Source organism: Anabas testudineus, chromosome 3 (genome assembly GCF_900324465.2).
Source record: "Anabas testudineus chromosome 3, fAnaTes1.2, whole genome shotgun sequence".
NCBI lineage: Eukaryota > Metazoa > Chordata > Actinopteri > Anabantiformes > Anabantidae > Anabas > Anabas testudineus.
The window spans coordinates 19,802,895-19,824,216 of record NC_046612.1 but is presented as its reverse complement, the minus strand read 5'-3'; the positions used below and the strand labels follow the sequence as shown (position 1 = coordinate 19,824,216).

The following is a 21,322-nucleotide window of genomic DNA, read 5'->3' as shown; positions in this document are numbered from 1 at the left end:
GACTCCAGTTAGCGTTTTTGAGGTCATTATATTTGTTAGTAATCTTGAGTTAGATGAAGATCAGATCACATTTTATGACAAATTAATGCAGAAAACCAGAAAGTTCCAAAAGGTTCACATACTTTTTCTTGCCACTGTATATAGCCTGCAGCATTAACGAATGTTCAGCCTTCACTTCTGCTAATAACTCACCAGTCCTCAAATTTATGAGTGCAAAGAACAATTCTGCTATGTTAGAGTTAGTGATCTGGGAAATTAGCATTCATTTAGCTGTGTATTTACATTAATGCAGGGCAGACTCGAAAAGAAGTGTCATTCTTTGTCTCCACAAACAAACAAAATTTTCAACCAAAACAGAAAAAAAAGGTTTGAAAGAGGACTAAAAGACTACTTCTTTAAAATAATGTATGTTTCAGAAGTTTTACATTAATAGAGAAAGATTAGCAGTGGCAGATAAACAACTGGGGTATATTAATATAATTTATTTTACTATAATGAATCACATTGAGATCACATTACAATTTATAAATACACATAATTTTATATGACTTACAATATTCCTCTTCACCTAGTGATAAAACAACCTTAGAATATATGATTCATTCCTTAGCATGAATAACTGTCAAACACTTAAAATCAAAGTTGGAATCAAACTATCCCAAATCTCACTTATTCAACAGATTATTTCACAATTAAATGTGAAACAGGAATAAAAATACATTTTCAAAGCTCCAGTCGACCCTGTCCATGGTGTTCAGGGTCTGTACATGGACAATGTGCAAAACTTAAACTTCAAATCTTTAGAAATAAAAATAAAACAATAAGACAGGACATGAAACATGGAGACAAACAAAACAGTGCTATAAGTGCAACTCAATATGGGGGCTGCTGTTGTGACCTATGGATAAACAAAAATTCTCTTTGACTAATACAGAAACAGATTTTTTGACCTATGACCTTGTTTGTATGGCAGGAAAGAGATCTTGTCGAGGTTAAGTCCTTCATAGAGCAACACAGACTGCTCTTGGTGTAGCTTTAGACGTTGGAGATGATGCATTACAATGGCCAACAGTTCAGTAACCAGAGCAGCCAGACTGTGTGGCATTCATTGTTTACAGATCCAGATCTTCAGTGCTGGAGACAAAGTAAAAGGGGGCCTGTGGCCATGTCAACCTAATGATGGCAGCCAAAGGTAGCTAATTGGATTGGCTTAAGTCCCCCGAGGCACAGTATTAGAAAATCCTAATCAGTGTCACTGGTAGAAAGACGAGGGGTGCTTAGCTTTCACAAGCAATTAGATTTAGCCGTGCAGCTAAGTACCATTCATTCAAACTGCAGAGAAATCCCCTCTTTCTGACAAAAGTCTGTTAAAGTTGTTTTTTATCTCATGAAATTTAAGAAAGTAGGAGGACTGTGGGAAAGATGCTTCTAAAATCTGTGAAATGCACTAAAAAGTTATTATTTTTTAATTTATACATCACATTTTCCCACAATCATTCACAAAACACAGAAAATGCCATTCGTGATGTGTCACACAAATCTTTATCAATGTAATATGACGTTACAGTCAATTAAGGTCAGACTACATTTGAATTTAAGACCAGCTTGTCTTTGTATTACTTACATTCTGGCAGGCATCTTGAAAATTAGAGAAGCATCTTGAGGTTGGGAACATTTTTACCAGGAGACCAAAAAAAAAAACCAAAATGCCTTTACAGGACGTTTAGAATATGCAAAGGCTGCCATCTAGTGGACGCAAGCTGTAGTCAGAGAAGTATACGCTTCAACACCAAGTGAAAACACGTTCAGTAGGGGAAGAGATGATGCTCACACATGGACAGCAGTGCGTGTCCAAATCATTCTGGCATTAGAGGTGTTCAAATGTCATATTGCTGGAGGACAAAGGTGTGAACACATGTTAACAAAGAAAACGTGATCACAAGCATCTTTCAAGTCTGGTGGGAGACATGTCCACCTGCCTGTATGCCGTCATTAACCTCATTTGCTGTGTTGCTTTTTCACTCGCTGAAGGGAAGGTACAGGATCATGCCACATGAGCGTTTTGGCCATACTGAACCAAGGAGCTAGGCTCAAAAATTAAAGGAGCACCCTTACCCTGGACATGCTCTAGTCTCTCCCTGTGCTGTAAACAAGCTGACCCTTGTGGGCCTCATGTTTCCTGGGACTTGTCCTTCGTGCTTTCCACAAGACTGAGTAATTGTGGTGGAAGAAAAGATTGTGTTAAGCCCCGGCTGCTGCTCACTGACCCCTGCTTGTACACAGCACTGCATGAGTTAGTCAATCTAGGAAATAACCATTACATGGTCCATGTCATCTCCAAATTAGATACCAAAGAGTCTTGGTATTTGCAAAAGGACACATGTGATATAATCCACAGCTAAATCTGTTCATTATGGGGACTTTCTATCTATAAACAGTATCGACACAGATTGGTTTCGGATACACAGAAACATTTAATATATTAATTTTAATAATTTTAATATTGTTTCAATCCAAATCTATCCACTGTAGTGTCTACACATACATGTTCTTCCACTTGGAGTTTGCACTGTATGCTTGAAAAAGCTGGAAGTTGCAGACTTGTGTGCAAAATACACAGCTCCTACAGACCAGAACTTGATTGTGCCTCAGTCTTTCCTTTCCTTGGGCTTTTCAGATACAGTACTTGTTCTCGGAACAAAGTGAGGAAACAGCCAAGAAACACCCACGACACACAACATGTTCTGAAGCATTTGCAGTCCAAATGGAGCAGTTGCAAGGTCTGCAACTGTTTGAAACAAGGCCTCTAATAACAGCTTTTCTAGGGAGTCTTTGATCTGCTGCTTTTATGGTTTGAGAGTAGCTACTATTCTTAGAAAGAGGAGGGGAAGGTTTCCCCTCTGTCAGTGATGTCACTGTAATTCATTATATTCGCTTCAACGTCAGCAATCAGCATCTCCATTCATAGTATATTCAGTTATTATAAGTTAAAATACTAAAGTAGCTTTAAATAGTGATGAAGTCATAGACTGCACTGTTTCATCTTTTCATCAGCGTTTGTTTTTCTTTTCCCATCCACCTCTGTCTTTTCCCTTCTGTGCCTCCTCGTCACTAATGTAGTGGGACTGTTTTCCACACTGCCACGTTGCTGCCTGTGCATTTAGGAAAGGCCCACATACACAGTAGGCCGGCTGTCTGAACCTAGAACACACAAGGTTCACTCTGTTGGACCTTCAGCACGAGCAGAAAGGGGGTCACGCTGCACTCTCCTCACTACCTGCACGCTTTCAGTCTCTCTCCCGCTCCATAACTCAGAAATGACAACTTCAACTCTTGAATCTCAGGTGAGCCTCGCAGGCTACTTCTGCTCCTTGTCAGGTGTGAGTAACTTTCCAAAAGCACTGTTGAGACATGTATGCCCTGTCACACTCTCACACACACACACACACACACACACACACACACAAAAAAAAAAAAGAAAAACAGGAGGGGCTGGCCTGTGGGCGGGCTGTATGATAATACACTTCAGAGGAAGTGAGCGCAGTGTAGTGGAATGTAGTTGCCATTAGTGGGAGTTGAGCTGAAAACTGGCTAGCGGCTAGCCTGCTATGTGTTGTCTGAGCTGGAGACGCAGAGAAGAGTGATGAAAACATGCCTCACTTCACAGTGGTACCGGTGAAGGACCAAGCTCAGTCCAGCTATGACAGCCTAGAAGGGGATTAACTGGGTGGATTACAGGGACACTGGACAGGACTACCCTGATCATCAAGATACTGTCAGCTCTGATGGTAAGTCTCACTTTCTACTCAGGATTTATTTTTTATCTCTCAACATGGACCCCCAAGTGACTAATTCTGAAGTTTTTGAGTTGATAAAAAGCTGTCCTCACTCAGAAGTTGGAGCCATTACAGCATGGGGAGGCTTTGCTTTGTCCTCACAAGTGTCTGAACAGCTGGTTGTATGGTTACCATGGCAATTCTCCAGGGCCAGAAAGCAGTTTTCCTACATCGGACACGTCGGTGTTTGACAGCTCACTTTAGGTAAAGTTGTAGAAACACTTCTTTTATCATGTTGGAGGTGTTTGTTTTTTTGTTTTTTTTTTTTTCTGGCGGTGAAAGCCTGTAAAAAAAATGGTGGGACACATAAGCAACAAAGGGAAAAGCAATGAAAGGTTGAGAACCGTGGGGGAAAGACACCAGGGGGGGGGGGGGTAGGGCTGTGTGAGTGGGGAGGTGGGGGCTGGTACTGCTGCAACAAGAAAAGGCCTCAAGTGCTTCCTCACACAAAAGATGGAGCTTCTCTTTGTGCCAGGGGAGGATTTCCCTTCGCAGAGAGATGGGCTGCTGAACAACACAGGAGCAGATCTCTCCCTCCTCGCTCGTCTCTTAACTGTCACTCACTTGTTTCTCCACTGGATCAACGCAGAAGGAGGGGTGGGGGCACAGAGGAGAAAGAGCGGAGAGAGAGAGAGGGAGGACAAGAAGAGGAGCGAAGAAGTTTGTAGCCGCTGGCTAGGATTATGTGAGAGCAGGACTGATTTGTGAGGGCTGAGGGAGACTTCCAACTTGGGAACAGAGCTTTTTTTAAATGAAAGACACACATGGGCGTGGCCTTCAAATGAGGCACCCATGCTTACCCAAGGACCCTGAAGGCTGGGCCGGGCGCAATCCTACACACTGACTGGCCACCGGTTTGTACATCAGCCTGTCTAGCAGTAAATATCACACTGTCTGGGAGCTCACTGTTACTGAATAATGTTATAAGGGATTAGAGTTCAAGGCTGAACCCTGGATCTGGGTCTGGGTTAATGAACACCCAGTGAGTAAACTGCCTAGTTTACAGTGTCTAGTACGTGTTTGGGCCTAAATGTCTAAGTGCACATGTGAATGCATCTATTTGTAAGCAAACTGTGGCGTGGAGATAAGTTGATCTTCAGCTTCAGGGAACCGCGCAGGCTCGAGCATGCTGATATCAGAGGACAAGAAGGAATCTGGGCACATGTTGACCCACAGTGGCTGCTGGCTTGTATGTTCCTGGAATGCGTGGAAGTCAGCCTTCAGAGCTGCACGGGATTCTCGAATGGCAGAAATGCAAGTTAATACATGTAAGATTACTTTATAGGTGTTGTAAAGAAGTGGCTCGTAGACTTTGGTATGGTCAGAGCAGAACTTTATACTAAGTCCCCAACGAGGGTTCAGACAAAAATAGTTTTACACAAACTATGTGATTTTCTTCTGTCTAACTTAACAAAGCAAAACTTCCTGAAGGTAAAAAAAACAGCAACAACTATTAAATTTAGTCGACATCTGCTACTTGCTGGACAAGAAAACAAGGAAGTGAGACTAAAGACTAAAGTAAAGGGCCCACACAATGTTTCAATCACAGATGGAAACCCAACTGTAACAATTCCTAATGTAACTGTGGTTTGTGACTAAATTTGTGTAAGAAGTACAACTTATTTTTAGGCATGAACTGTACATAATCAGTGTTTCTCGACATTGGGGAAAATGTTGTGTGGGAACATGGTCACTGTGGTAAAACAATCCACAGATGGCTGCATGTGCTGGGTGATTTCATCCTGGGAGTGGTGGGCCTGGGTATGACTGTGTGTCTCGGCCATATTGTGACATTTGCAGCATGGAGGAAGTGAGAGCACAGTGCAGAGTCTGTTTCAGGCTGTGAACTCAGCTCTCAGTTCAGCACAGGGCTAGAGAAGCTTTAGCACTGTGGTCAAGAGCAGCTCCCCCGAAATAGTCATGTTTCAGGGAGGGGAATGTATCACTGTTGTTACGCCTTTTAGCTTCTTGTTGCAGCATGATTTACAAAAATGTGTGTGTGTGTGTGTGTGGCCCCTTATGCTACCTATAATAGAACACATCAACCCACTGAATCATTTCAAATCTGTGTTTTGTTTTAGAAGATGAAGTGTTTACAGATGCGCTTCCAATTTCTGCTTTGGAAAGTATAGATTTGAGGGCTGGCTTGAACCACGCACTATAATATAAACACAACATTGACATGCATCCAGCAGACAAGGAGCAAGACAGTTCCTGGACAAAGTTTCATTCATTTCAGTATGATTTTCTGTTCAATGCCCCACGTGTTCAGTAGCCAGTGACTAACTTTGCCTGTATGCTTTCTGGTGCTGGATACACAGTACACATTTTGGTGTTGATGAGAACAGACTGAACCACAATAAGCCCAGTTGCAGGACGTCGTTCTGGGGAATTGCATGGATGATTATGTTTTATGCACCAGACCTTTCAAATTACACATTTTAATTTGATCCAACAGGAACATATTAAGCTGTGTTTCTTGTTGTATTTTTATAAAACAGCCCAGGAAATGATGTAACCACAGATTTCTGCAATTTTTACCCGAAACCAAACAGGTCCTGAGGAACAGGATTGAGGATTTGGGGAATGGTGTGTATTCCTAATTCAGAACACGGCCAACGACCTATCCTGTCATGCTGTCTGGCATGTCACTCAGATAGGCCTTGAGAGATAAACACACACAGCAGTAATGTGGAGCTGATGACAGAGTTAGAGCAGCACACACACACACACACACACAAGGAAGTGAGTTTACAGCAAGTCGTTTTTATACTATTTCAAATTCATCATGGATGATAAAGAAGGTCATTCAATTATTTGTCACCCTACTTTTGATAAATCTGTCCTGCCATCCAATCGTCTGCCATCCTTGTTCAATCTGCTCATTTTCATCAAAGTGACAAGCAAAAGGGCAAGCAGAGCAGCTGAGACACCCCCAGATGTTTCAGTGCACTCCTGCCTTCCTCCTACTGGGGTGTTTGTCACTGCCTCACTTTACACACCAAACAGAGATCAGTGCAAACCAAATGCACACCACCACAAGGTTCGTAACAGAGTGAATTAGAGGAAATGGCAGGCAACAGAAGCAACAGGGTGCTAATCTATTACATTTATAAAAACCTGTACCTAAAATAGTGCGTTCATTAATCCTTTGGGGATGTGCTATCATTTTTTAAATATTGCACTTTAGCCAGTAAATTCACTTCGTTCCCAATCTGCCCTGTTGACACTGTTTATACTAACATAGCACATTTTGTACCTTAGAAAACTGTTGCACAAACAGTGAAGTTACTAAAAGATAAACATTTATCTAGATGTTAACTGCTGTAGTGGCGTGCTGTTCATGATATGAACATACTGTAGACATAGAGATAGATAGTGGCAGATAGATATGTACATAAACACTGTACATGTCACATAATGGAAACACCCATGTGTGTGACATGTGTGCACAGCGGTTTCGAACATCATTAAATGCACGCATTGACTGAAATGAGCGATCGCGACGCTGACGCACCACAGATGCACAATTTTCATGGACAGGCCACACTTTGGGTTTGTTTAGTCATTAATTTTACACCCATTGACATCCCCATTTAGATAATCTGTGTCCTTGTTGTGTGATGCATGCTCCTCGCCCCACCCACCTTTACCCCCTGAGGTAATCAGACTGAGCTGACATCCCCTCCTCATCATTAGCACACATCAAAGCTAATGTGTTTTGCTGTACAGCTCAGCAGGTTGGCGTTCCTCTGCTCTGTTCAGATGTTGCTCCACATGAAGCACAGCCATTACTGCTAACATCGGCCCATTACTATAACAGGATTGTGTCAGTCCTTGCCACAGGCTAGGGAGGAGAAAAAAGTCAAATGAAACATAACTTTATTCAAATCTAGAATGGCATTTTTACGATTGTGATATGCATATAGAAATCACACTTTCCCGATTGTTGGCTTGTTGGATTACTAGCATATTATCATCCTCTGAAGGTCTTTACATTATTTTTGTTGTTGGTTACACTGCACACAATTTTGCGCTGCTATGTAATTACGACATATGAGGTGATGGGACTTTAGACCGTAGTGGCAGACATGGACTAATTTGCACAACGCATGCTGCAAATAAGTGTTGTAGTTATAGTTTATAGTCAAGTTAGACCTTTTAAGTATTTGAGCTGCAGCCATGCATCAGTTTATTATTACCTTTGTCCAATGGCATGGCTGCTCTAACTGTGTATTAAACACATATATTGTACATAGGCAAGCAAGCTTTCAAGAAGGATTTGACTGACTTAGTCAAACTATTTGACTGACTTAGTGTGAGAAGGTGAGGACCTTTACTTGGTCAAAAAGTCCTAACTCCAATGGTTTATAATTCTAAATTTAGTATGGTCATTATTATTGTGGCTGTACAAAAGCATTCACACACACACACATACACACACTTCCACAAACAAAGGCACACATCGCCTCCAAACGCCCATAATCGATAGAACATTCTTGCCAACTAACTTCGCAAAGTAGAGTGGACTAAGCTGTACAACTCTCAGTTTTAAGCCCTAAATGTTTGTTTAAGAGAATGTTTGGCAAAGAGGCTTTTCCAAACGCTAAGAAGCTACTGACAGCGATATTGTTTTCCATGTCTAATCAGCTTGGCACAGCACTGTAACGTTTCTCTCTCTCTCTCTTTAGCATGAGAGGCTTTCAAAGTATTCATCCACATAAACTGTACCGTCTAATTAAAAAAAAAAACAACTAATAACCTATAGGCCCTAAAAAGTTTTACGTATTATTGGTTCCGTTCTGTGTCTGTTTGTCTCTTCGCAGATTTGCCCTGAGAAGTTTGTTTGTCTTTAGAGCTTATGGATTTTGCACTTTGAAAAGACTTGACAACCTAGAATTTTCTATGGGGATTGATCTGGTTGTAGATACACATTAAATTATACCCTGACAAATAAGCAGACTGTAAAAATATTTGCTTTGGACTTTTTATTCCATTTGTGCTTGACTCTGGTGACAGTGTAATAGTCGCGGCCAAACCTGTGATATTTATTTGTTGTCTTGGAGGCCACTATGAGCTGTGGTTAATGGTATAAGACTGACAGCACTTATAAATACTTAAACACTTAATTCAAACTGGGTGTTCCTGACAGAAAAACAGAAAAAGCTTTAAGAGTTTAGAATATTTCAGATAATTGTGACACATTACAAATGATTGCAGACATATTTACTAAGAAGCCTAAAGATGTGTTGTCAGCCGCTACTGAAAATATAATAATGAGCTGAATCACACATTGGTTTCCAGATACCGGTACAGGAGAAGTCTGTAAAATTCAGATGCTGCTTCAGTTCTTTTATTTGATACACCCTTCTGCAGAGTTGTCCTTTTGACGGCTCTCTGATCGTTTGGCTTCAGCTTGAGCTGTTTTGGTTCTGGCACAGGTGACATGTTGGTACACGCTGCTGGTACAAGCCCGTGCGCTGTTCTGTGCTCACAGCACGACTCTTGTGGGCCTTCATAACAGGAGAGTTAATCTTTAATCTTTTAAATTAGACATTTAATGTGAGGTTATTAACAAGAGACCCCCACTGAAACGCCAGTCCATTATTAAAGCGAGTTTTAAATAACTTGTCCAAAAGATGGAAAGACTTGGAAGCCAAACTATTTTAGATTTAGCATTAGGGGAAGTTATGTAGAGCTTCACAGTTGCAGCAGGTAACAGTTCTTGTCAGAAAACTGGGGAACTTTTCTCACTTTATGGTAATGACCACTTAGTTTAAATTTCCTCAAAACACAGCAGCTGCATCTTTTGTTTGCATGAATCGGTGGTGCCCTGTCAACGGCGCTGCTTCTTAATATCAGTAGTGTGTTGTTCCATTCCACTGTGTTATTGGCAAAGTGACACTAGAGGACAGCGTTAACACTGTTCTTAATCTGATGTTTTCATCAGAGGATGATCTATAACGTCAGAGATTACTTTACCGCTTGCCACTTAATCACTGCTATATTTAAAGGCTTTGCAACAACTTCCAGAAATTCTAGTGCGGATGCTTTTAAATCGATCACGCACCCCCTGCCAGGTGTCAAAACAAACATCTTAAAAATGCATTCATGTCCTGTAAACCCCATTAAGCTGGAGTGGGAGAAGTCAGTCACAGCCAGAGTCATCACAAGCTGGAGTGCAGAGTTTGGGAACAGTGGCCAACCAGCACAGCCGACCTTTGAAACATGCTGCAGGAGGCCTTGTCTGTACATCACTCGTGAATATCTCCAAAACTGATCTGTGGAATGCCACCGATTTATCCAGCAGCTATATGAAAGTGAAGCTTAACATGCAGATTTGATTTGACCACTGTTTTGTGCTCAACTATGGTTGAAAACGAGTTTTATGTCCCATTCACATCACTTTGATTAAATTAAACCAATAAAACGTCATAAAAATACATACGTGTGTAGGTCTTTCAAAACTTTTTCTTGTCACTGTAAATGAATTAGCACTCTCTCCACTCTCCCCCCCCTCACCCCACCCCCTTCGCCGTGCACCATGTGTTAAATCAGGCCCCCGAATGAGTCACACTGGGTGACCTGGTGTCCTGGATAGTAATCGACAATTCCCAAAGCTAGAGCACAGAGTTCTCTGTTGCAGACTGCACAGCACATAACTATGCTCACCCACAGTGATAGTAGCAGCAGTGGGACACAGAACACAGGTGAGTGAGGACCAGCGTTGAAGCTCAACCAACTCACTTGTAACCAAGCTGACATATTTTTAACAAAACTGAGATGATTGTTTTTTTACTTCATGTTTATTTCCTAAGACGTTTCTGGCCGACTTTTTGTTGGAGGATTAATTTGGCTTCCATGATGCTGCTGTTAAAGTTTACATGCTCTAATAACCCGAGGTTAGGTAATTTTGAGGTAATGAGGTGTGTGCATGCCTGTGAATGTGACTGTGTGTGCGGTAAAGTTTGCAATGCTACTTTGTGTGTAATAATTTGCCCCAGGCGCTGTGCTCATCTCTGCTTGATTCTCTCCTTCAGAAGCAGAAGTTAATGAGAGTAAAATCTGATTATATGCCTGTTTATCAACTGGATTTCACTTTGCCGGTCGGTGCCGCTTCTGCTTTTCACTGCAGGAATTCAGTCCAGGAATTCAGTGTTTACAGCTTCATAGAGATTATTAAAATGTATGAATTATTAATAGTGACAGGTGAAGGTTAGATGGGTGTTAAAAACTACTGATAAGGAAAGAAAATCATTTTGAAAATAAAATTTATCTTGTCTATTTTGTTTTATAAATTACAACAGATAAATTGATAGCGACATGTTTGACATTTTTCTTTTTTATTCTGCAGAAATATATTTTATTTTGATGCAAATTGGTAACAATAAATGTTTATAGATATTTGGCATATAAAATCTCTATAATTTAAGCATTGATTTAATTTAATTGAGAAATCAAAGCAGGTGTTATTGTTTTCCGTATTTGCAGGCTCATAGATTTTATAGTCAGTTTAAATGTAATCATTTTTTCATCCATTTATTTTTAGGTCACATTAGCCTCTACTTTATTATACAAATGTTTTAGGGAATTTAAAAATAATAGTCACAAATAGTGAAGAAAGGAAAAAAAACAGGAACGACATTGCAGATTAATGGGGAAAATTATGTTTTTTATGTGTATTCAGGAGAATATCTATCTTGTAACAGTATCTTGAACAGATTGATGAGGTCCGATTTAAACTGGACGCTTTATGCTGCCACTAAATTGTTACAGTAAAAAATCCTCTTTTTAATGAGAGAGATCCTCTGATTGTCTTTTGCCTGATTTACTGGTGGGGAAATATATATTTGTTTTGCACTATAGCTCAAATCATCATTGATTAGCCAATAAGCAACTTTGTCTTTTTTTGCTAACCTGAAGTTGTTCTCATATTTCTCTCTTTCTCTCCAACAGGACATGGGAATCACAAAGAAGACAGCCCATTTCTCAGCAGTGCTGATGCTGCTAATAAGAAGAGTGACTATTATGACAGGAACCTCGCATTGTTTGAGGTTTTTATTCATTATTTTTATTCATGTTTTACTTTCCCATATTTCTGTCAGATTATAGGCTGAAATCAAACTCAATAATTACATTTCTTCCCTCTCCCTTCCTCCAGGAAGAGCTTGACATTCGGCCGAAGGTTTCCTCTCTGCTCAGTCGCTTGGTCAACTACACCAACATCACCCAGGGAGCCAAGGAGCATGAGGAAGAGGAGAGTGCCGAGGCCTCACGTAGGAAGACCCCCAAGGTCAGAAGTTAAAGCACACTATACCTCACTGTGTTTTTTACCATGGAGGTTTAGTAACATTATCCTCCACCTCTACTGTAGCTCTCTTCCTGCCTTACGATCCAAGCTCTAGTTTTGTATTAAGACTTGTTGACTGATTGCTTACAGCTTCGAGCACTCTGTAGTCAGACTGTGCCCATGTAAAACCTGGACACAGGCAAAGAGCAGATAACATGATTGAATGACCTTTAAAAAGTACATCAATCAATGCTGATGATCGATACACTTGTTTCCTGAAATGTCATGCTCAATACTCTCCCCTCTCTCTTTGACCCCCCTCCTTCTCTCTCTTATTAGTCTCCCAACATGGGCACTCTGATGGGAGTCTACTTGCCATGTCTCCAGAACATCTTCGGTGTCATTCTTTTTCTCCGGCTGACGTGGATTGTTGGCATGGCTGGCATCATACAGTCTCTCCTGATTGTCCTCATGTGCTGCTCATGTGTTAGTATGCGTGCACACACACATGCACACACACACACACACACACACACACACACACACACACACACACACACACACACACACACACACACACACACACACACACACAGACTCTACTGTGCTGGGTTGATTCCACAAACAATGTAGGACAGGAGTTGGCTTTATTGCTAAATCTGCCAATAGAATCCACACGGTTGCATAAACAGTAACAATTATTTAAGGTAAAGATTTTTTTACTTTGACTTATCTACTTTTGACGTATCTAACCCTTAAATAAGTATCTATTATTCTATTCTATCAACCTTCAAGCTGCATATGCTAAGTCTTTATATTATGTTGTAATGTCTGATTGATCATCATCACATAATGATGCCCTGACATATGCGTGATTCCTCTTTTTCATGTGAAGTTTTTGCCTTCTACTTTGCAGACAATGCTCACGGCCATATCAATGAGTGCCATCGCTACAAATGGTGTTGTTCCAGGTAATACTTAATACTTACAATACCTTGTCACTTCAAAAGCTCCAACAGATTTTCAACCTTGATATCTGCTGATTTCCCTGAATGACTTCTTTAATATATATTCTTCCACATGGGGGCAGCAGAATGTCACTGTTAAATCCACTGAATGTTGCAGGAATAGGATGATTTCTAGCAGCGTTGCCTTTGTGGCTGAGACTTTGTTTTTGTCTGTCTTTGTAGCTGGAGGGGCCTACTTCATGATCTCCCGGTCCCTTGGCCCTGAGTTTGGAGGGGCCGTGGGCCTGTGCTTCTACTTGGGCACTACCTTTGCATCAGCCATGTATATACTTGGTGCCATTGAAATCTTCTTGGTGAGTTTGTTAAAATATTAATATGCAGCTTTCGGTAAACAAAACGTGATTCCTCTACACTGTTCTGTATTAAACTACATCAGCGCTCTCATGCATTTTACACACACTGGATTTGCAGTAACTCGCCTGTTGCGATTTTCTTCCTATTCAGAAATATCTGGTCCCCCAAGCAGCCATCTTTCACGCCACAGACCATGCAGGGAGTGACAGCGCCATGCTGAACAATATGAGAGTCTATGGTTCTATCTGCCTCAGCCTAATGGCTGTGGTGGTTTTTGTAGGAGTGAAATATGTCAACAAGCTGGCCTCCCTTTTCCTGGCCTGTGTCATTATCTCAATTGTCTCCATCTATGCAGGAGCAATAAAATCTCTGACTCATCCACCAGAGTTCCCGTAAGTCTCCACTGAGTATTTGCTTGAATAAACATGAATTAGGGCCCTTAAATATAAAGAACTACTATTGTCATGTTACATGATCTCACACCACTTGAGTATGTGGAAATAACACTAAATTAACTGTTGCTTGTGGTGGTGGTTGTGTTGATTGTTGGAAGAATAAGATTACTACAGTAATCATTGAATTTTTTTTTTCCATGTCATTGCTGTAGTATCTGCATGTTGGGCAATAGGACTTTGGTGAGAGATCGTTTTGATGTATGCAGTAAGACTGTTATAAAGGACAACATCACAGTGCCCAGTCAGCTGTGGGACAGGTTCTGCCTGCCAGGGAACATGAGCAGCACACAGTGTGATGACTACTTCATGCAGAACAATGTGACAGAGATACAGGGCATCCCTGGACTGGGCAGTGGGATTATTAGAGGTAAATCTCCTATTAACTGATTAGGAATTAGAATATAAGGTGTTGGATTCTGTTAGAATTAAACAATCACAACTCTTTATTTTTTAACTATAATATTTGTCATAGATATAGATCCTTTATGTCCATTTGTGACCAATAAGCACATAATGTCGTGGTAAAGAAGAACTCATTATTATGTGGCTAATTAACAAGATGGAATTTTCCTACAGCAGAAATAGAACCGGTGGATTTTGAGAATATACTGTCAATAAAGAAATATGTAATTTTGCTGTCCTTGAACATTAGCCTGTTGGCGTTAAGCACGGCTTCGTCTTTCTCTGTTAGAGAATATGTGGGGCAACTACCAGCAGAAAGGAGAGATCTTACAGAAAGCGGGACTGCACTCAGTGGATGCCCATGGTGCCATGGAGAACTTTGGCATGTATGTGTCTGCAGACATAGCCACATCATTCACACTCCTGGTGGGGATCTTCTTCCCATCTGCCACAGGTATGCCTCCCGATAACCCAGACAACCCTAACATAGCAACAACGTTTAAGGTGCTAATTTCAGTCCATGAGAAACGTTTCTCACTTAAAGCTACATGACATTGCATCAGTACGTAAATGGAATGATTTTGACTCTCACCAACTAGTTTGACTCTGTAATCTGTACATAACAATATAAGTTAAATAGGATTTTCTTAGATAGGCCGATATAGAATAGTTAATGCAGTATTCAAGCACATAAGGTGCAAGCGTCCATTTTAACATAACATGTCAAGGATAAAGTGAAACTGATGTTCAGATGCGATTAAATTGGCGAAGCTTTGGATCTCGGTCTAATTCAGCCAGTAGGTGTCATACCCACACAGTTTATACATACATTTTAGTTTCACCTAATATCTTTTTTTTTTTTTTTTGTAGGTATTATGGCAGGCTCCAACAGGTCTGGTGATCTCCGCGATGCTCAGAAGTCCATCCCTGTGGGAACTATATTAGCTATTACCACTACTTCACTTGTCTGTATCCTTATTTTGGTGGCAACACATAATGTGACTCACAGTCCTTCCAATTACAGAGGATAGGATAGCACATCTGAAAAACAGTACATCTTTGTGTTGACTTCAGTTCCTTGACCTGTTGTATCCAGATATAAGTTCTGTAGTTCTGTTTGGGTCTTGCATCGAAGGAGTAGTCCTGAGGGACAAGTAAGTTCATTTGTTTCCTACTGCAAGTTACATAACTTGTACAATTAAACCACATTAGTAAAAAAAATAATATTTAAAAAATCAATAGTAAAATGTAACTGTGGAAAAACAAACATAAAAGTTTGACATTCAGTCCTTCTGTGCTTGCAGGTTTGGGGATGCTGTCAGAAAAAACTTGGTGGTGGGGACACTGTCCTGGCCGTCTCCATGGGTTATTGTTATTGGCTCCTTCTTCTCAACGGTTGGGGCAGGCCTGCAGTCACTGACTGGAGCTCCCCGACTTCTGCAGGCCATCGCCAAAGACAACATCATTCCTTTCCTCAGGGTTAGACACAGCACACACTGTTGATCATGCATTGTGTAACAACTTCATATTACAAAAACAACAAACAAGACAGAAATGGCTCCTACACACTGTAGAACATACAGTTAGAGACAAAAGTTTTCCTGAAGTCTACTGTATAATAATTTAAATATTCGGGAAACGGGTTAATAACATGCAGTATTTTGTGCTTTAAATATTTGCATGTGGCAATATTTGAGATGCAAGTTTATTTGAATATGATGTATGCCAGCAGTAAACAGGAAGTGATTTGCATTGTGTCATGTGAAGGTTATGGGTTTTTTTGTTTCAGGTGTTTGGTCATGGAAAGAGCAATGGAGAGCCTACATGGGCACTGATCCTGACTGGTCTAATCGCTGAGCTGGGTATTCTTATTGCCTCGCTGGATATGGTGGCTCCTATTCTTTCAATGTGAGCTCAGATACATGTACAAATGTCAAATACAACATATGCCTTGTACATATTGTACTAATCCCTTCTGTGTAGTCGGCACAAATGTCTTAATTACCTATATTTGGTTGTGGCTAAACTACACCACTCTTTATTCAACAGGTTCTTCTTGATGTGCTATCTCTTTGTGAACTTAGCCTGTGCAGTTCAGACTCTTTTACGCACACCAAACTGGAGGCCAAGGTTTAGATATTACCACTGGTGAGTACTGCTGTACTGCCACCATACTTCTTACAGGGGGGTGGGAATACTCTTTGTAAATTAACCTGTATGTTTCAAATAACCTACTTTTTAATTGCAAGACAAATATTTATGCTACCTACGCCTCCATGAAAACATGCCTCTATGATAAATAGTTGTAAATAATAAAACATAATTTTATCCATTGTACCCACAGGGCTCTGTCCTTCCTTGGCATGAGTATGTGTCTGGCTCTAATGTTCATCTCGTCCTGGTATTATGCTATAGTGGCCATGGGCATCGCTGGGATGATCTACAAGTACATTGAGTACCAGGGGTATGTCTGGAGTATGATCTGCATTTCAAAAGTTTAGCGTGTATTGTCATATGGGATGATGACATCTGTTGTATCCATCTGCCCTGTGAGATGGAGGGCTACTTGTGAGAAGGTGGCTTACAGTTTTCCTTCTTTTATCGTTTTATGTCTTGTCTCTTTCACTCACAAACATAACAGAGCAGAGAAGGAGTGGGGGGATGGGATAAGAGGACTGTCCCTCAGCGCTGCACGCTACGCCCTACTAAGGCTAGAGGTCGGACCACCACACACAAAGAACTGGAGGTACAGCTACACCTGCAGATGGTGCACTCAATGTTTCCTCACAAACACTTAACAGTGTTGCATTAATGAGAAGCCACACTGCATGTCATATGGCATATACACTTGTTTACACATCTGTCATTTACTTCTAGTTGTCTGACTCATCCTCTGTTTTGGAAAAAATGTGGCATGAGGAAGTTTCTTCCCCCTAACTGTTAATTTGAAGCATGCTTCCGGGCCAGTTCCAGTAATGTCACATGAAAGGTTTTGTTTTAATATTGAACAACCGCTAGTTTTGACTGTTGCAGAAAGAATGAATTGGTGGTAAAGGATAGCTTAAATAGATATGAATAACATGTAAACTAGTTAGGACTGTAAGTAATGACTTGGCGGATGTCTCTCTATGGTTTCATTTCAACATTTAGTTATCAATTCACACACTGAAGTACAGAATAGTTATTTCAATTCTGTGGATGCAGCAGTTAACACACATAAACGCAAATAAGATGTCTTAACAACTTTTACTTTTCATTTTGTCTCTGACTCTGCAGACCTCAGCTGTTGGTGCTGTTGAAGCTGGACGAGGACCTTCACGTTAAATATCCCCGACTGCTCACATTTGCCTCGCAGCTGAAAGCAGGAAAGGGTTTGACCATTGTGGGCTCCGTTATCCAGGGCAACTTCCTGGACAGCTATGGGGAAATGCAGGCAGCTGAACAGGTAAATACCACAAAGAGATGTACATTAAGCTGTAAATACCAAGAATCCATACAGTTCTCTATTCTGCTGTGTTGCTGACTCTCTCGTAATTTGTTACAAATAAAAACCTTTTTGTAATCTAAAAAAGCAAGTAAAAAGCGTAAACATGTCTTCTTATGAATTTTTTTTTTTGCAACACAGGTCATAATAATGATTAGCCATTCAGTGATGTATTTGTGTATGAAAATACTTTTAAGTATGGTTCAGTTTTATCTGAGACCATGGGCTATAATTCAGTATTCCCACCTTTTTCTTTCTCCCAGGCTATTAAGAATATGATGGAGATTGAACGCGTCAAGGGTTTCTGCCAAGTTGTGGTGGCTTCTAAGGTGCGGGAGGGCATTGTCCATCTGATCCAGTCCTGTGGTCTGGGGGGCATGAAGCACAACACAGTGGTGATGGGCTGGCCGTACGGCTGGAGACAGAGTGAGGACCCTCGAGCCTGGAAGACCTTTATCAGTAAGTCTCTTGAAAATGCTGTTAACATGTTGTCCTCTGTTCATGGATAGCAACACCTTAATGTTCTGAACTTGTAGTTATAGCATATAGTTTAAATGAAAAACATAAAGACTGTAAGATTTTGAGGATAAAATACATTCTGTGTTGGTTTTCAGTGGGCACGTAGCCAAATTCATGTTTAGAGTATTGATTTATGCAAAAACAGTTAATAATGAAAGGTGACTGTTCAGACTCTGTGCTCGTCTCTACCCAGACACGGTCCGCTGCACCACAGCTGCCCACCTGGCCTTGATGGTGCCCAAAAATGTGTCCTTCTACCCAAGCAACCACGAGCGCTTCACAGATGGCAACATCGATGTGTGGTGGATCGTCCATGATGGGGGGATGTTAATGCTGCTGCCTTTCCTTCTCAAACAGCACAAAGTGAGATAAAGCCTACTACACGTCATTCCCGTATAAGTTTACTTTAATTAGTTTTTTACTTTTCTTCCTATACGACAATTGAAAGTTGTGAATAATTAGTGTAAAATGTGAAATTTTACCATCTTTAGTATACAGGAGATGCACAGTATGAGAATATTGCTGGTTAATAAGTTTTCATTATTTTCACATGTTGTTTCATATACCACTACATTAAATTAACTACAGTACAATAAAAAACTCTTTTTAATCTTTTAAATTAAATTATTATAACTCCCTTGTTTCCCCTTATAAGTATGTCCTTACAATCGTGACATCCATTCAGTGTTGCAGACACTATAAGAGTTGTGGCAATGACAAGTGGTTTTATTTCTATGTTTTAGGTTTGGAGGAAATGCAAGATGCGCATCTTCACTGTAGCACAGATGGATGACAACAGCATCCAGATGAAGAAAGATCTGGCCACGTTTCTGTACCAGCTGCGAATAGAGGCCGAGGTGGAGGTGGTGGAGATGGTGAGAATCGCTCTTACATAGATGTTTAGTCATGACAATTTTCTTCTATGGCTCAAACTCAGCGCAAGTTTATTGTTTACAACTAAATATTGTTTCCAGAATATAGGGTTTAAAAAAGCTGCTGCTCACCTTCATCTGTCTAACAGATGAAGAAAACAGATGAAGATGCTTTTATATATATTAAGCAACAAAATGACGTCTCTCAAATTTGACTTCAGCATGACAGTGACATATCAGCATACACCTATGAGCGGACGTTAATGATGGAGCAGAGATCTCAGATGTTGCGGCAAATGAGGCTGTCCAGTGCAGAAAGACAAAGAGAGGTAAGTCTGTTCAACACAAATGTGTCAAATCATAACTATCCATTGTCTGTATTGGTATGATTTTTGAATTTTATTGGCTCAGTATTATGAGTGCACAGATTTCCAGTGATACTTGCATACAGTCCTGTACAAGTCCTGTAACGTTCCCGTGGCCCCTACAGGCCCAACTGGTGAAGGACAGACACTCTTTGGTGCGTATGGGAAGTCTATATTCAGATGAGGAGGAGGAGGTGGTTGAAGCTCCTCCAGAAAAGGTTCAGATGACATGGACTAGAGAGAAGTGTGAAGCTGAGAGGAGGAACAGGAATAACGCACCAGAGAACTTCAGAGAACTCATGAGCCTCAAACCGTAAGTCAATGTCATGTTTGTTTGACGGAGACCTTGCTATGAAACAGAACAATATGTTTTTTTAGTAGCACAAATGCATTTTGCTCTGTCTCTCCCCCTCGCTGCATTCCAGGGATCAGTCCAATGTGCGGCGAATGCATACAGCTGTGAAACTGAATGAGGTAATAGTTAATAGGTCCCATGACGCTCGACTGGTGCTGCTCAACATGCCAGGACCACCGCGAAACATAGACGGGGATGAGAACTGTATCCTTTGTCAGCATTAATAGACTGCATTCATTTTTCAGAGGATTTTAGATTGCAGTAAACGTGCTGTCCACGCGTGTTGATCGGTGGGTTTACAGCTTTAACTTTTGCCTCAGATATGGAGTTTCTGGAAGTGCTGACTGAAGGCTTGGAACGAGTGCTGCTGGTGAGAGGCGGAGGTCGGGAAGTCATTACTATCTACTCATGACCAATTAGGTGTAGCTACACGTACATCCACTACACACAGCTCTGGGTGGATGCACCGATTTGACACTTTTTTTCTAAAGCATGGACTTTTGAGGACAAAAGAGGTTTATTTTACTTTTGTAAATTACTGGGACACATAAGTGTACATATCTATCCTGTATGTTTATGGCTCTGCCATTCTTTAATGAATGAGACTGTACAATTTTTCCCTTCAGGAAACTCTTATTTGTAGATAACCTAACCTTTTCATATAAACCTATATTTGCCACTTTAGCAGACAGAACTATCCAGAGTAGTACACATTAAGACAGTTTAAATCATAAACCAGATTTTTAAAGCAGCTGTTTGATTATTTTGTGAGCACATCTCTATTTATTTATTTATTTTTTCAACATTTCCCCACTGAGGTTAAAAAAACAAGTTACTGTAGATAATGAGCACAGTACTTGATGTAGATGGTGCCGAATAGAGTTGTGGGATAACATAGGTCATAAAAACATGTTATACAGGTATAATTTATGAGAGATTGTATGTATATGAATGACCTTTGAACCTTTGTTACATTTATACTTTTCCTACCAACCTGAAAGGCTTCTCTGCACAAAAAGATGAGTTAATTTTACATTTTAATCCTTAAGAAATTCATTTTTCAGTTTTATTTTACAGCAGTTCTTCACGTTCCATAAATACTAACCTGGGATTCAAATTCCCTAACTATGCATACCTACAATCTGAGCTTGATATGTATGAGTTGCTGTTGTATTGCTGATGAAGCAGCTGCTCAAGATTCTTGTCTGTAACCGCACCTGCTGTTAAAACTGTAACCACAACTGCTATCAAAGCAACAAAGCTTGACTTCTTAAGGATTACGACCATTATGAAGTAACTGTTCTCTCAGATACACAAGACTTTCGTATGGCACACAGCTGTTTCTTGTGAGAATGAGTGTGTTTGGAAGAAATGTAAGAAAAGACAAGGTGTCCATGCATTAAAAACGTAACACACACTGCT

At 40.6% G+C, this 21,322-nt stretch overlaps 1 protein-coding gene across 1 annotated transcript; it reads left to right on the top strand.

Moving 5' to 3' along the window:
- The first annotated feature begins 3,554 nt into the window (after nt 1-3,554).
- slc12a4 (solute carrier family 12 member 4) lies at nt 3,555-21,319 on the top strand. Its single transcript, XM_026377980.1, is given in 25 exon segments — nt 3,555-3,714; nt 3,716-3,788; nt 11,793-11,890; nt 11,998-12,129; nt 12,466-12,612; nt 13,043-13,097; nt 13,317-13,447; nt 13,599-13,840; nt 14,056-14,270; nt 14,595-14,759; nt 15,176-15,274; nt 15,402-15,459; nt 15,610-15,784; nt 16,095-16,213; nt 16,355-16,453; nt 16,650-16,769; nt 16,947-17,051; nt 17,582-17,750; nt 18,053-18,248; nt 18,502-18,671; nt 19,052-19,183; nt 19,402-19,509; nt 19,671-19,858; nt 19,971-20,104; nt 20,221-21,319. Coding segments are annotated over 25 exon segments (3,285 nt in total). The 5' UTR covers nt 3,555-3,651; the 3' UTR covers nt 20,313-21,319.
- Nucleotides 21,320-21,322: the final 3 nt, after the last annotated feature.